This window comes from Cryptotermes secundus, unplaced genomic scaffold, assembly GCF_002891405.2.
Source record: "Cryptotermes secundus unplaced genomic scaffold, Csec_1.0 scaffold9, whole genome shotgun sequence".
NCBI lineage: Eukaryota > Metazoa > Arthropoda > Insecta > Blattodea > Kalotermitidae > Cryptotermes > Cryptotermes secundus.
In genome coordinates, this window is record NW_019725413.1 from 143,247 (window position 1) to 159,853 (window position 16,607).

General features: G+C 39.5%; 1 protein-coding gene across 1 annotated transcript; it reads right to left on the minus strand.

The window, feature by feature from the left end:
• Window positions 1–9,500: 9,500 nt before the first annotated feature.
• On the minus strand, window positions 9,501–16,516 carry LOC111863296 (SUMO-activating enzyme subunit 1). The gene is made up of 6 exons (XM_023849489.2): window positions 16,320–16,516; window positions 15,988–16,159; window positions 12,363–12,619; window positions 11,530–11,732; window positions 10,489–10,633; window positions 9,501–9,796 (listed from the first exon to the last, which is right to left on the minus strand). The coding sequence occupies exons 1-6, from the start codon at window positions 16,412–16,414 to the stop codon at window positions 9,637–9,639; spliced, it is 1,032 nt and encodes a 343-aa protein (XP_023705257.1). The 5' UTR covers window positions 16,415–16,516; the 3' UTR covers window positions 9,501–9,636.
• Between the last annotated feature and the right edge of the window lie 91 nt (window positions 16,517–16,607).

Sequence of the window (16,607 nt, forward strand, 5' to 3'; positions counted from 1 at the left end):
ACTGTATTGGATGTCAATGGGTGCAATTTGTTCGGCAGTGAGAAATTCAATAACACATTTCTCTTTCATACGCACTTCCATGTCAGACGCCATTTTGGTAGACTGCTCTGCTGTTGCTATCTGTAGCACGACAACCAAATTAACAGTACATTGGCGGGAAGGTTCAACCTTTACTACAACACCACCAACATCCAGCTCAGACGTTACATATTAACACAAAAAAATAGGAGGCATTATATACGGAACGCACCACGTACAGTCTTAGGGAAACCAGATTTTATTGTGGATTGATATGGCTAAAAACTGGAAATGACCAACAACTTTTCATCAACCTTCCATTGCAAATAGATGGACAGACATAACCTTCATACAAGGCATTATTTCTTACTTTTTAAATATCTAACAAGGATCTTAAAGGAATTTAATGACAACTGTTTTCCTAAATTCCAGGGAATGTTACTTACGAGAAAGTTCATGGTCACCCTTCTGCTGTTCAACTGTTTCTTGGCAACAGGAAGCTCTGAAGAACTTTCCCGCATTCACAAATGGAAGAAACACTCCAAATTTGCATCCCTCTACCACCTTGCTAAGGATTACTTGAACAATGCCAGCATCTACAATACTAGCGTTGAGTTTACTGTCCCCTTGTTTTCATTCACATTCCCGACAGTTGAAAATCCCAATGACTACACATCGATAATGAAACAAAATATCCTTGGGCAATTCATTTTTTTTGTGGTCATCATTGTCTCCTTCATGCTGTCTATTGCATTCCCAGCATTTTTAAATGAGGTTGCCCCAAAGAGCAGAATGTTTCCTGAAACGCAGTATTACCACAATCTGCTCTCAGACAGAACGAATGGAAAAATTCAAGATCGTATCAATATCAAGCAATGTGTCCTGCGTGCAGGCTGCGAGGGGTACACCAACTATGAAGAATATGGGTTCATAGCATTACCCTTTCAATATATCTTCCTGTAAGTACCGTTTAATAACATATAACACTGAATGTTACAGTGGAGTCAGTGGTATTTCTGCTTCATATGTGGGATATCCTTGGTTGAGGTCCAGTCCAAAGTCTAGCTAGGGTGTGTGTGAGTTTCATTAATCTGCCTAAAAAAATTCCAGGGACAGCATCTAGACTTAAGACAAGACCATTTCCTTACATTTTTTGCCTACTTTCCTTATTTTGAAAAATACAAATAAGCTTGTGAGATGAGCTTCCTGTGTGCCCGTTTGTGTACCCCCCCTCCCTACTAAGTTGGTATGTATAACATGTCATGTTATCTCAACGGTGTACTTCATGGATCACTCCCTCAGTAATACCAACAATGAAGCCTCAAAAAACTGTATTGTTTTATTGACTTCATTACTCATACATACTGAAGTTCTCTTTCTACTTGTCATATCAGATACTGAATTTACAATGAAATGAAACTAGACAATTACTTCCCAAAACTTTTTATGGTTTTTGTTAATTACTGAAAGCATACATAGGGACAGCATCTCAAATTCCTTACACCTTTCCTGTTCGCTACTCTTTGGTACTATATAGCCTTAGGTACTTACAGTTTCATTAAACCATGTATGAATAAACAATATTCTTCACCCTATCAGTATAAAGAGTACAAATTATGGTTGAGAAACTGTAAAGCTAAATTTGAAAACTGATCTGTTGGAAATGAGATACTGAGGTAAGTGTACTTTTTAAAGATGCTAACAGGCTGAATTTTGTTACTCTCTCATTGCAGATCCACAAATTCACAGAATGTCTCCCAGTGGAGGAAAGATCGCAAGTGCAGTTCACAGTTTCAATGTCCATTCAATGCTTTGCGACTCCTGCGATATATAACAAACCTTGTATTCAAATTCATTCCAGAAATCTGGATTCTGTTTAAGCTGTAATAAATTACTTTATATAAAATACCTGTTTTATGTACCGGGATTCATGTTTAAGTCACTGCATCATAATATAATCTGATGTACAGAAAATGACATTACCAAACTGAGCTAAGACCAGTTATTTGTAGAAGTGGGGTGGGACACCCTCAGGATACTGTAGCCTGAAATGGGCTCACTGTACCAGGCTCCGATGATGAATGCGTACAGAGCACTGGTGGAATAACTGGCAGGTGAACACTGGGGTGCATGCAAAAAAGTCACCACCCTGCCATTTTGTCCATCACAAATGCCACACAGACCATTATGGGCTTTCAAGGAAACCACAGACTTATCGCCTGAACTGTAGCATGACCTAAGGAGACAGGTTACTGCATAAAATAAAATAAAATACTGAGATAACATAACAAACTTCACCGAGAAATAGACTACATTTATATATGTGAGGGGGGCACTCGGTAGCATAGTTGGTTGAGGTACTATGCTACAAGCTGGAAGGTCACAGGTTCGATTCCTGATGAGGTCATTAGATTTTTCAATTGCCCTATCCTTTCAGCGGCACTATGGTCCTCAGGTCGAATCAGCCTTTAACAGAAATGAGTACTAGTAATATTCCTCGGGGTAAAGGGCATCCGTTGTGTAGGGCTGACAACCTTATCACCATTTGTGAGCCGATTGTCTAGAAAATGTGAGAGTTTCAATGTCTCACAACCCTGTGGGCCTCCGGAGCCTGTTACAGGGATAGCTTTACCCTTTACCTTATATCTGTCATGAAAATTTATTAAAATGAAGTACATATATGTTTGGCTATTTTGTGACCCACTGGTTGAAGATATTCATTTATTGCAGACTCAATGGCCTTCCTGCAAAGGTAATCACACTGGTCAGCCCAAAATTATATCCTGAATTTGCTAAATATTCACTGTATCAAAAAACGTTTTGAACAGAAGCTACAGACATTAACATTTTTCATACAGTGTAAAGTTTTAAAGTGCTGTAATTGATAAAATTTCAAATTTAGCTTCAGTATGTACAGGGCTACGATAAATGATTCATTCGTTTTTAAAACGCTATATTTTCCAAAGCATTATATGTACAAACATGATTGATATATAAAAAGAACCGTAAACTCACCAAGTTTTCTTCATACTCTACAATGTTCTGTGTATGCCCCATGGGTCACACGACACACGTCCAGGCAGTAATCAAGCTCGTTCCACACATTTTGTAGCATCATCCTGTCAATGGTCATCACTGCAGCATCGAAGCATTCCCTCAGCTCTACTAGTGTTCTTGGCAGTGGGGGTATGTAAACACGATCCTTAATGTACCCCCAAAGGAAGAAGTCACAAGGCATTAGATCAGGTGATCTGGGGGGCCAAGTGAACAGAGCTACGTCATCCTCACCAACACGCCCAATCTAGCGATGCCGAAGTTCATTGTTTAGGTACCGACGAATATTGCCGATACCACCGCAAAATGCTTTGTTTACATGGCGGTTCTTTTCCGTACTCTCTTTTGAATGCGCGTTGCACTGCTATAACAGACGAAAATCTCGCATATTCCAATAAACAAAAAATTTTTCTAGCTTTGTCGCCATTTTGTAGAGGCACTGAACTCGTGCTGCCAACTGGTGTACATAATACAAACCTGGTGAGTTTATGGTTCTTTTTATATATCAATCATATTTGTACGTGTATTACTTTGGAAAATATAGCGTTTTAAAAACGAATGGATCATTTATAGTAGCCCTGTATTATACTCAACTGGTCATGTACTATATTACTTAGGCACCATGCCATGAAGATACACTACAGGAATGGAAATATAGCTCCACAATTCCTAACCTCAGCAACAGATGCAGAGGAGTGGTCAGCTTCATGCCCTGGTGGCTTTGTTCCCGGTACTCACCATACAAAGGCTGGGTAGACATCAGGGCCAGTCTCTACCCTACAGTGAATATAAAATCTCTTTCCCGTGCCTGGAATTGAACCCTGATTTCTCAGTTACTCTGCTGACTGAGCTATCCCAGCTGTCTCTATTGGACTAATGTAAAAAAAAGTTGCCTCAAGCAGTAACACATCCTACATTAAAAAAGTGTCAGTTGGGATCTCTACCATGACAAGATTTTGTTTTCCTCTCAGTCCCTACGGGCAAATACTAGAAGAGTATATGTACAATATAAACTCCGTCGTAAATGTAACACTTTATTGTAGTTCTTGTCACCCTTCCTTCACACTACATGTTTCAGCCGTAATCGGCCATCATCAGGTGCATTTCACTTCACGTAGCTGTCAAACTGCACTCAATATTAACATTTAAATTCCAGATTTCCAATTGTTCATTTTCTGTCGTCAATTGGCACCCGATATTCCAAACCTCCCCTTGTCGATTTTGTCAATTGTGTTTTATGAAAATTCACATGTCGATTGGTTTAAAATTTTAAATTCTCATTTAGCTTTAATATGTAAAATTTAAATTTAGATTTAAAAAACCAAAATCACAGAGATACCTGCTCTATGCTTATGTGTGCTGCAGCGGCTACCTCTTTCTTTCAGCACAACTCGTGTGTTATTTTGTGCAGGTTCTCTGTGTGGGTGCCACTGCTTTTCTTTAATATGTTTGCTCTGTGATTTTGGTTTCTTAAATCTAAATTTAAATTTTACATATTAAAGCTAAATGAGAATTTAAAATTTTAAACCAATCGACATGTGAATTTTCATAAAACACAATTGACAAAATCGACAAGGGGAGGTTTGGAATATCGGGTGCCAATTGACGACAGAAAATGAACAATTGGAAATCTGGAATTTAAATGTTAATATTGAGTTAAGTGTGACAGCTACGTGAAGTGAAATACACCTGATGATGGCCAATGACGACCGAAACATGTAGTGTGAAGGAAGGGGGACAAGAACTAAATAAAGTGTTACATTTACGACAGAGTTTATATTAAACATATAGAAGTGTGGAATGTAACACTATGCTTAAATATAATATACTAAAAGAGTAACTTAAAATAGCCCATGAACTCTCGCTTCTACACTCTTTCGAAATAAACACATGCTGTGAACCAATCATTCGAGGGGACATATTTTGGATTACTGACAGTATCATAAAATGAATCATAATTGAATAATTATGTGACCCAAAATTAAATTCAGTCCCCATCTTTTCATGTATATCACCAATACCAGATTCCTTCTAAATCCATTCAGTAGTTTTGGAGATAAAACATGAACACATAAACATCCATGATCTCTACAAAGTGTGTCTACTCAGTAATGATGAGAGCACTAACGGAAGTAGTCACTCCATCACTTGCCTTAAGTTTAGGCATAAATCTACTGCAAAAATGAAGTTAAGTTAATAGTTATGTTGTTCTAAATAACAACACAAATTACAGAAAAAGAATACTGTGACATGACGCCTGAAACCCAGAATAGCAGATCCCAAGTAGATGTTCGCTGCTAGGCAATGACTTGGTAAACAGGTTCCTGTAGAAATAAACACAGACATAACAATAGAAGAACCGCCCTTTCTATACAATGGCAAGGTAAACACGTCTCTATAACAAGAGGAATTGTTAGGGAATGGTGTTTTCTGTTTGGGCCACTCTGAGGCTATGTAACGTGGATGCAAGGACGGAAGAATTAGAATTGAGGGAGTTCCTTGAGGTGACAGTTGAAGATGACTGAGAAGGGATGGCAACAAGCTCAGCTGGTAGTCAGGCTGTGAAGAGAAGACTTTAAGATGGGACACTTCTGCTGTTGGTCTATGCTGATGTGAATCTACTGGGTGATAATGTAGACACCATAAAGAAAAACACACATACTTTAATATATAATTAGAATGATTAAGTCAAGGAGGATGAGAGGGGCAGGGCATGTAGCACAAATGGGGGAGAGGAGGAATACATATAGGATATTGGTGGGAAACCCGGAAGGAAGGAGACCATTGGGAAGACCAAGCTGTATGTGGGTGGACAATATTAAAATGAATCTTAGAGAGATAGGATGGGATGGTATGGTTTGGATTGGTCTGGCTTTGGATAGAGACCAGTGGAGGGCTCTTGTGAAAACAGTAATGAATATTGAGGTTCCATAAAACGCTGGGAAGTTCTTGAGTAGCTGCACAACTGGTAACTTCTCAAGAAGGGTTCAGCTCCATGTATGAGTGAGTGAGTATTTCTGTGATAGTTCCTGTGTTAAAATCTGTTGCCAGGAAATACTAGTGAAGACTGAAAATCCTGGTGTGTGTGTGTGTGTGTGTAAAGGAGAACTAAGTGTGCAGATCAGCAATAGTGCTGTAATTATATGTAGCTCTGAGTGGTGTGTATAAGGTGTCAATAAATCCAATCACCCAATTCATACCCCATCTACATTCACTAATACACATGATAATACAGTAGAACTTAGTTATAACGTCATCAAAGGGACCTAAAAATAGTGTCGTTATAAACGAATGTCGTTGTAACCGAAATGGGCACTTCCACAGTAGCCTTATGTTAGTCACGTAAAAATCTACCAAAAACCGAGTTAAAATGTTGCATTTTTTAGTGAAATACGTAGTTAAGTACAGACTAACGTAACATTAACGTGGAATTGCCCAAATGTGTAATATCAAAGACATATTACAGCGCTTTTCACTGACAATACACACCGCACTAATACTGTATATTAAAGGTAGGCCTACTCACCAAATTACAGTAGATTACATCAATTGTTGTGCCTTACTGTACCTAGATACGAGTACAGTAATCAGTTATCTTCATCTGTTTCCTGTTACTTGCCCAATACACACTTTCTAAATTACGTTCAATGTCCATATCAGAGAAATTCAGGAATGAAAATGACGTTACATACGAGGTTGATGCATTTGTGCATGTCGTACTAAGCAAGGTATAAAAACAGTTGCTTTATGAGGAATTAGTTCGTACCATTGAATATTTGACGCAATAGACAAGGTGTCGCAGAAACCGATGTTGCTATAACCAAGTTTTACTGTATATTGTATTAAAATCGAAAACATTCAGAAAGATAAATCACAAATACATTTTCGAAAGGTATTCATCAATTCCGATCACATGTTTGGATGCCATTTATAATTAATTTAAATAACAAATTAAAAGAATTCACAATTTGAAATTAAAAATAGCATTTTATTACATTGTGAAGTTACAGCATCTTACAGGAAACAAATACTAATATACTACAAATTCTCGTAAGACTTGCAAGATGTGTTTCCCATGGCAGGTGGACACAATGACTGGACATAACCATACTGTCTTCATTCTTATATGCAGCTAGAATATGAGAATGCAGTATCTTATTTCAAGTAAGTTATACAAAACATGGTACAAAAATTAAATTAACATAGACTATTTTCAGTGTTCAGACTCTTGAATATGGGTCCAAAGATACATGTCCATCAGGCACCCTGCATTGGTGTCTAGTACATAAAAAATAAAAAAAAGATACACTCAATCAATACAACTTTCAAGCCTTCAAAATTCCAGAAACACATTAGAATAATGATTTATAATAACCTAGCTTACTGTCACATTCTTGTCGGAATAAATGCTGAACAATGAAAGCAAAAGACAGAACTTGAATTACAGCAGCTAAAATGGAATTTATGAGATGAACAGTAAAATACATTAAGACAGTATACAAATTAAATTAAATTAAAATAATTAAAAACAGAACCCATACTGAACAAAATTTTGGAATGCAAAACCCAGCAAGGTCAAAATGTCAAGAGAATGCAAGGAAGTAGACTTCGACAACTATTAATAATTACAAACAGCACAGGCCTAAGGAACTGTGGAAGATCTTCGAAAAGGCTGGTCATACTTTGGATGCAAGTCAGTACAACATTTCATGAATCTGGTTGGACCATGGTCTGGTGAATACTCAGCCTTGGGATTCCATAAAAGATGGGGAATAACAACTGAGCAATAATTAGCTTGTCAATGATTCCGCTCCATGGAGTTAGTGATTTCTGGGAAGGGAAATGCACTGGACCCAGTCACTCTCAAATCCTTTCCTGCCATAATCGTCCAGTCCCTTAGCTCCACAAAACTAGGTACAACCACACCGAATGATCTATTATGTCAATTAACAATTAAAGTAGTTTCATTCTATCTCACCCACTGAAATACATCTTACAAATTTGTTTCTCATTATGTGTCTTTATTTTTCTTTTAATACATAATACATGGCTTCTCAAATTGTTAGTTGTGATATACTGTAAGAGGGTTTGCATAGTTCTTACGACTACTCAGAAATATAGTTGTATCTGAGCACAATTTTGGTAGGTCGGTATATCAGTAGATTTTGGAAAAACTGGCTCCAGCCACGAAACCTTTCACACATTTTTCATGACTGTACAGGTACATTTTACAGCTTACTGTAGGTGTAGAGAGGCTGTAAAGCTATTTAGGTTCCTGCTGTCACCGTACAGCCTAATAGGGACCTGCAACAGTTGCAGAACTGCACTTTTCATGACTGTACATGAACATTTTATAGCTTACTGTAGGTGTAGAGAGACTGTAAAGCTATTTAGGATCCTGCTGTCACCATACAGCCTGATAGGGACCAGCAACAGTGTACAGAACTGCACTTTTCGTGACTGTGCAGGGACATTTTATAGCTCACTGTAGGTGTAGGGAGGCTGTAAAGCTATTTCGGTTCCTGCTGTCACCGTACAGCCTGATAGGGGCCTGCAACAGTGTGCAGAACTGCACTTTTCATGACAGTACAGGAAGATTCTATAGCTTACTGTAGGTGTAGAGAGGCTGTAAAGCTATTTAGGGTCATACTGTCACCGCACAGCCTGATAGGGACCTGCAGCAGTATGCAGAACTGCACTTTTCATGACTGTGCAGGAACATTTTATAGCTTTCTGTAGGTATAGTGAGGCTATAACGCTATACTGGCTACTGGTGTAACAATACAGACTTAAAGAGGTGAAGGTAAGGTAAAGCTATCCCTGTAACAGGCTGTGAAGGCCCATAGGGTTGTGAGATGTCAAGGTTCCCACATTGTCTCTAGACAATCAGCTCACAGATTGTGGTAAGGTTGTCAGCCATATGTGCCGGATGCCCTTTGCCCCCCAGGAAGATTCCTGGTATTCCTTTCTGTTAGAGGCTGAGTCAACCCCAGGGCCATAGTGTAGCTGGAAAAACTAGGTAAAGGGAAAAAATCCACCTCACTGGGACTTGAACCCACGACCTTCTGGCTTGTAGCAGTGCCTCAACCAACTACACTACTGCGTGCCCTCAGCCTTAAAGAGACTTATAAAAATGTGCAAAACTGCACTCTGTGCTAAATGGCAGAGACGGTGGGTTTACATAAATTCATGCATTATTTTGGGAGGCTGCAGCATTGAAGTCTGACATAATGTTTAGATAAAGTTGGGTTGTGTGAAACAACAGGTAAGAGAGAAAACAGCTAAAAGGAAAAAGACAGGAAAGCAGTGACACTGGATGTGGAAACTAGAGATATGATGTGAGGATATGACAAAAATGCAGCTGGAGGACAGCATGCAAGGATGGAGACCTGCCTAAAATGGCATGTGAAGCTGCAGACAACAGGAAAGAGTTCTCAAATATCTCCATTACAGTGAACTTTTGATACATAAGAACAACACACCTGCAAAGTTATAAAGTTGACTCTACATATTCAAGAGATTTAATACTTAAAAGAATCCAATAGCCACATGTGATGGAGGCACCTAATTACCGATGTGGTCTACAAACCCAACATTCTTAATTGGGTTAAAGAAGAACATGTTGTTGTGTGGTGATTCCTTCTGTGAAACTGCCTTGATGATCTCCTGAGCCATTACCCCTCCAACAATGGCACACACTGGGCTCACCTCCGCAAACACATTCCTGTTCATACACAGAGCTTAAAATACACCCCACTTTACAAGCTTTTTTCTTTGAGTGAGATTTGAGGTTCTTATAGTTCTGACTATGAAGACCATCTTCTGGGACATGGCACCATGTAGCCTAGTAGACAAAGGTAAGGTTGTACCTGAGCTTAAATAATTAAGCACTATGCCATGAAGATGTATAGGACAGTGGATGTATAGATCCTTGTTTTCTTGACCTTGGCACTTGGAGGTGAGTGGTCAGCTTCACGCCTCAGCCTCTTTACCCCGGGGGGAAAAAGCCCCTGGTACCCATTGGATAGGAGGCTGGGTGGGCACCACGGCCAGTCTGGATGACATGGAGAAGTGAAAATTCTTGCACCCATCAGGACTTGAACTCTGACCTCCTGGTCATCCAGCACAGCCAGTTGCTATACTGACTGTGCTATTCTAGCTCTTAGCCAGGTACAAATATTTCAGACGAAAAGGGTACCCTGAAGATGGAACCAACATGCGTCTCTGAAACATCTGTAATTGTCTGCCAGACTACAAAGCATCATGACCCATAAAACACTAATCTTCATATTCAATGCCACGAAAAACTCAAATCTCACATGGAAGGTTAAGTACTTCAAAGGTGGCCACACTCAGTAGAATTTAATCAGTTTTTCTTTCACAGAATTATTCAATTACTTGACCTTGCCATCATACCTGAATAAATTATCGGGCACTTTCTCCACTGGCACTCTCAACTTGGTAAGAACTTCATCCCGTATTTTACAGAGCTCTTCTATGTCTTTTTCCCGGTTCTTAGGGATGGGGTCATGCCCGTGTTTGCTGCGGAACCTAAGGAGCACTGAAACAAGACAATCCTGATTTATGCTGCTAACAGTTTCATAGGCTATTCAATGACAGTGAGATCCAGGATAGCCCAGACAGCAGTGAATGGCTACAGGTTGATAGCTCAAGTTTTGAATCCCAGAAGGGACATGATTTTTCTCTGTGCAATTGTACTTAGACTGGCTCTGGAGCCCTTCAAGCCTCCCACCTGATGGATACTGCAAGTAATTTTACGTGGGTCAAAACAGCTTGAGTCTGGAGCTCAAAAATCACCTCCATGTTGTGCTGATGTTTAATAAAGCATGGCAATCTTCCTATATGCCATCTATATGGCATTATTACTTGGGCGCAGGGAGAACTATACACTTACCTTATCGCATAACAGAACAGGTAATTTAAAGTCAAACCAGACAAGGAAATGAGCATGTACAGCAAAGCAGGAAGGACTACGTAGGAAGAAGTAATAGCCTATTTTGGGCCGTGCCATAGCTCAAGCGGTTAGTCGCTGGCTTTACACCATGGCAGCCCCGGTTCGATCTCGGGTCTGGTCAAGTAGGATTTGTGGTGGACAAAGTGGCACTGGGGTGGATTTTCTCCGAGTACTTCGGTTTCCCCTGCCAATCTTCATTCCACCAAATTTTCCATCATCATAATTACCCGGGGCAGGTACAATAGGCCAATCAGTGGCCGTCGTGCCGAGTGGACCCAACTGGACTCCNGTACAAGGGACTTAGTCCTACCTCACTAGAAAAAAAAAAGAGAGAGAGAGAATACCATCCTGCCATTCACCAACACTTGAGAAAAACCATGGAAACCATGCCAATATACTAGGTGTCCTAGCTGAGATTCAAACCAGGTACATCCCAAATACAAGTCATGTGAATTCCCTCTGAGGCAACCAGCTCACATTACCTCTCATGAGGAAGTATGAAGGATCTGCCTTTGGAACGCGTTTGGCATACGTTTCGCTCGACCAGTCAAATTCCAGTACATCCTGCAGGGGAACAAACGTTGCAGTTTGCTTTCTTGTTTCTTTCACAGGAGACAACTTGGCAACCTTTGCTGCAGGCTCCCCACTTTTCTGGCTCCTGGAAGCTTTGTGTACTGTTACCTCCCTGAAAAAAAAAACACTCGAACCGCTATAATCAATCACATAACCATTTGTGGTTAGCATATCAGCAGCGTAACTGTCCAGAAACTCAGAAAAATCTAGGTACAGTGAACTGTGCCTCTACATTATGAATGTTTTGAGCTACACAAATCTGCCCTTACCCAAATTATGAAATGTCACCATAAAACAATCTGGTCACATTAAGAATATAGTGGTTATGGTCATAAGTTATACATCTGGATGAAAATGTGGTTCCTTTCACAATGTCGTAAATAAATGACCAATGGGAATCCAGAAGTCAAGGCAGACAAATGAAGTGAGGGAAGACATACAAAAGAGTGGACATAAAGGTAAAGTTGTCTTTGAGCTTAACTAATTAAGCACTACACCATGAAGCTGCACAGGAGAGTAGTCAGCTTCACATCCTGGCTGCTTTACCCCCGGGGAAAGAGCCCTTTGTACCCACTGAATAGGAGGCTGGTTGGGCTCTGGAACCAGCCTGGAAGACATGAAGAAAAGAAAAATCTGGCCCAATGAATGTTTATGGGAGGGGAAAAGAATGAAGAAGGCTTCAGCTCTAATGGAAACATCAGTGAATAATGACTCAGTACTATGGTACTTAAATTATACTCACTCAGCATATTCATGTATCTGCAGGTCAGCAAATGTGTAACCAAACATTCCAAACACATCACCGCAGAAAAACTTGATACTCTTCTCTCGACATATCTGGTTGATTCGAATCAGCTGTTCAACAGAGCACTCCGTAGCACAAATCACATCAAATTCTCCAAAGAATGTATCTGGCTTGTCAGCAACATCTTGAGGATCAGCTGTAACCTTCACCATGGGATTGAGCTGCTGTGCTCTGCTCAGAGAAGCCTCTGCCCTCTGCAAAATGTAGTTAAAACATTAATAATCTTTATTAAAAGTTCGGTCTTCTGGGATATAAAAGGCAAAGTTGTCCTTGTGCTTAACTAATTAAGTTATATACCATGAAGACGTATGGGGGAGTGGACATAGAGATCCACGTATTCTTGACCTTTGTACCAGTTGGAGATGAGCGGTCAGCTTCCTGCCCCAGCTGCTTTACCGCCAGGGGAAGAACACAATACACAATCCTGACATATACTGCAACAATTTTAGCAAAATAGAAGGCACCTGATAATGGCCGTATACAGCTGAACCATGTAATATGGAAGAAGGGTGACTATATAATAAGTTGCATTTAAGACGAAAATATATGTGAAATAAATGATATATTAATTCTACAGGGTGCTTAAACACAATATTAGGAAAAGAAAACACTGGATGCATTTGTTCTTCTGTGACAGTTTAAACAGGGGCACTTATAGTGTTTCAAAAGAACTTAACCTGGATCCAGACTCCTTTGTCTCATGAGAAATTCTTTCCCAAGCCAAATCTGTTGTCTGTGTGTCTTTTGTTATATATACCAGGCCCTTGTCCAATTAACTGCATAAGAACAAAATCAGCAGCTTCGTCAACCTTTTGTGCCATCTTAAAAAACAAATGAATCACTGAAGTGTGTTATGGAACAGCTGACACTACGAAACCACGTGGCAATGCAATTGTGAGAACAGTAGCATGCTCCATTGCCTGGAAGTTGAGTTGCTCAGTCTTTCCGCGATTTGCGTTGCCATTTCCTCAATCTGTGCTCCTCCATTTGGTAACATGTGTTCAACTCAGGCTGATAACAATTCTCGGAAATTGCATTTGCCAATTTTCTTGGTTTGCCCTGTACTATACACGACAATACTGGCTGATGGTGTAGGCTGTTGAAATTCACTGGGCTACATGGCATTATACTCCAGAAGACAGAACTCTTTACTAGCTGACTGATTACAGAAACATAAAACAAGACAGGCAAAGGAAACACTTTCCCAAATGCATGCGTAGCACTGTTCATATTTCTGGTTCTGCTACTTGAAAAATACACAATCATAACAAATATTCCTAGCTATAGAAAGTAAGATGAAAGTGAAGTAAAGTAAACTACATTAATATAATTATCACTAATTAGAACTAACTAATCTATTTATCCACTGGTCACGGTAGCTGAGTGTTCAAAGGCATGCACTGTCTTTGCTCACTCGGAAGTGCATCTGAATCCCACTCAGGGCATGGATGTTTATTGTTTGTGTGTTTGTGTACAGGTAGAGACCTTGTGACAAGCTGATCACCCATCCAAGGAGTCCTACTGAATGTCTTAAGATGTAGCAAACTGAAGTGAAACGGAGAGTTTCATGGAGGTAGGTCAAGGTCCAAATTGGGGCTGTAGCGCCAAAGGAAAAAAAAAATCTATTTATCACTAGAAAAAGACTTGACAGACAATGCTGGTTGTGACTGTTCAGGAGCACTGAACCGTTTTTTGTCAAAATACTTTTCCTGGCTAGTTTATTTTTAAACACTTGCAATTTATTTATTCTGGAAAATAACACCATTTAGTCTGGGAGATTCCACCAACATTTCAGACAAACTGCTGCTGCCATCTTTAGATTTCACTTTGTCCTTCCATTTAATTCTACCCTGAAGATGGATGCAGCAGGTTCATCCAAAATTGTTGGTCTATATTTAGCAAACATGGCATCACATTCTAGAAGATCATAATTTTTGGAGTCATCCCCATGAGAACTTCAAATCTCATGTACTAAAAATTTTGTTAAATTTGTGAATCCAATTTTATTCAAAAAAATATCATAAATTGTATATTAATTTCTTCCTGCCTACAGTAGTTAGTTAGTTAGTTATTTGGAAAGGGTGGGTTTCCCCATGCACTTAGACCTGTATTGGTCCATTGTGCTTCCCTCTATGATTTCTACCAGTCTCTATATCATACCGGTATTGGTACTTACCATCAGTCCCGCCCAGCCAGCGAGACCGGCTCTACTAGCTGAGAGGTAATAATGCTTCCCCCATCTACCAGAGGTATTAGAGACTGCTGTTGGGCGGGAAACGTCCGTAATTTGGCTCAGTGACCTCCTTAGGAGATATGAGGTTCTTTTACATGCCGTCAAGCTACAACACGGGACCCACGGCTTAAAGTCCCTCCCGGAGGACTTGTTCCCTGAATTTTTCCGCCCTTAAAAATTCGACGACCTCCACCGGGTATTTGAACCCGCATATTACGAGTCATGAGGTGGGAACATTACCTCTAGACTACGGAGGCTGCTCTGCCTACAGTAAGTAATGTTTTCACAACTGCTAGTACAACATACCACCTGCTGCAGACTAACTTTGAGAGGGGTTTATATGTAAGGAGGAGGAACCACATGAATCAAACAACAGAATCAGAAGGGAAGTGTTCAGTGTGAGTGTGTGGATGATATACCAGCCATTTATTTGAGTGAAACCATCTTTCCTTGCAGGATTGGAAAGGTCTGTGACAAGTGTTCAAGGTTGGCCCAATAGGGACATAAGCCTCACCAATTTGTTTGTGAGATGCCAAAATTGAATCTGTATGTTTTTTCTAATCTATGACACGACTGATTTATTAACGAGCAGTGTTAACAAACTCTGGATACACTTGGAACTGCTTATAATTCTATATAGGATTTGAGGTTCTCAGAGAGGTGGCTATGAAGAGTTCTATCTTCTGGGATATAATGCCATGTAGTTCGTTAAAAGTCAACTGATGTTTTGGAAGAACAAGTCGCCTCCATCTTCTGGGTCAAAAAATAAGCCCTGCAAGAAACCAGGTGGCAAACAAAGCCCTTCTCCTCCAGAATGTTGCTTGACTTTTTATAGACTACATGGCATTATAGATCAGAAGACAGAACTCTACTTATTTACCCAAACCAACTGACTCAACCCATAAGCAATTTATCTGTTTTACTGACTGGATGTGCAATTTTAAGAGGAGACAGTATCTCTTACATAATTTACCTGGGAAAAAAAAATAACTGGCATGTCCATCGACCTATTACAAAATATAACATTAAATGAAATTTCATACTTAATTCAAGAGGAGACAGTATCTCTTACATAATTTACCTGGAAAAAAAAAATAACTGGCATGTCCATCGACCTATTACAAAATATAACATTAAATGAAATTTCATACTTAATTCAAGACAGTAAGGTCCCACTATGGCCAATATTCAATTTGGAAAAGTCGCAGTGGTACAACCATTACTTTTGGTGGAGAGGAAATGCCATTACAAAAATTTAGGTTAATTTCAAATGCAGTTGTTAAATATTAATTTGTTCAGTGCTTAACTGTAGCATTGTTATTTGCTTACGTTTTTACCAAGCTGGTCCCTTGGAGCAAGGAACTGAGAAGAAGCATCTTCATCCTTAACAACACCACCATCAAGGATTGTAACTGCTTTTACACCTGCAAGAATGATATTCTTGCAAATTTCTGCTCCAAATCCTTGTAATCCAATCAAAAGAATTCTTGCTTTTCGCAATCTGAAAATAAGCGACATAATAAATTTAAAAACATATAAGCATTCTAGAAAGAAAACCTAACTGGAGTTGCTGGAAGAAAAATTACAATGAGGATTTTCTGATCTTTCACTGATTCGATAACTATAAAAGCTACAAGTATTTATAGAGAGTGAGTACTAACCTTTTCTGTGACTCCAAGCCCCACAAACGAATCTGGCGGTCATACAATTCTGCTTCATCTTCAGTTAGTTCAGATGATCCATCTATTCCAACCATTTTTACGGACAAACATACATTCAAAGCTATCTAAATATCCGCCGGAAGTTACTATGTAGTATTTGGCGTATAAAGGCGAAAGTATAGCCAACTACAACACTATGAAAGTCACTAACGATCACTAAGATCACTAAGATTATTAATACTGACAGTGAACGAGTTATACCGTCACTTATCTTGTGTGTGTGGGTGT

What these genes read in the sequence shown, in the direction of transcription:
- LOC111863296 (XM_023849489.2), bottom strand. Translation starts at nt 16,414, where the DNA reads ATGGTTGGAATAGATGGATCATCTGAACTAACTGAAGATGAAGCAGAA. An exon ending in TTCATACTTCCTCATGAGAG is followed by an intron (nt 10,634 to 11,529) that starts GTAATGTGAGCT and finishes GTCTTGTTTCAG; the next exon opens with TGCTCCTTAGGTTCCGCAGC. An exon ending in GTGCCCGATAATTTATTCAG is followed by an intron (nt 9,797 to 10,488) that starts GTATGATGGCAA and finishes GTGTATGAACAG; the next exon opens with GAATGTGTTTGCGGAGGTGA.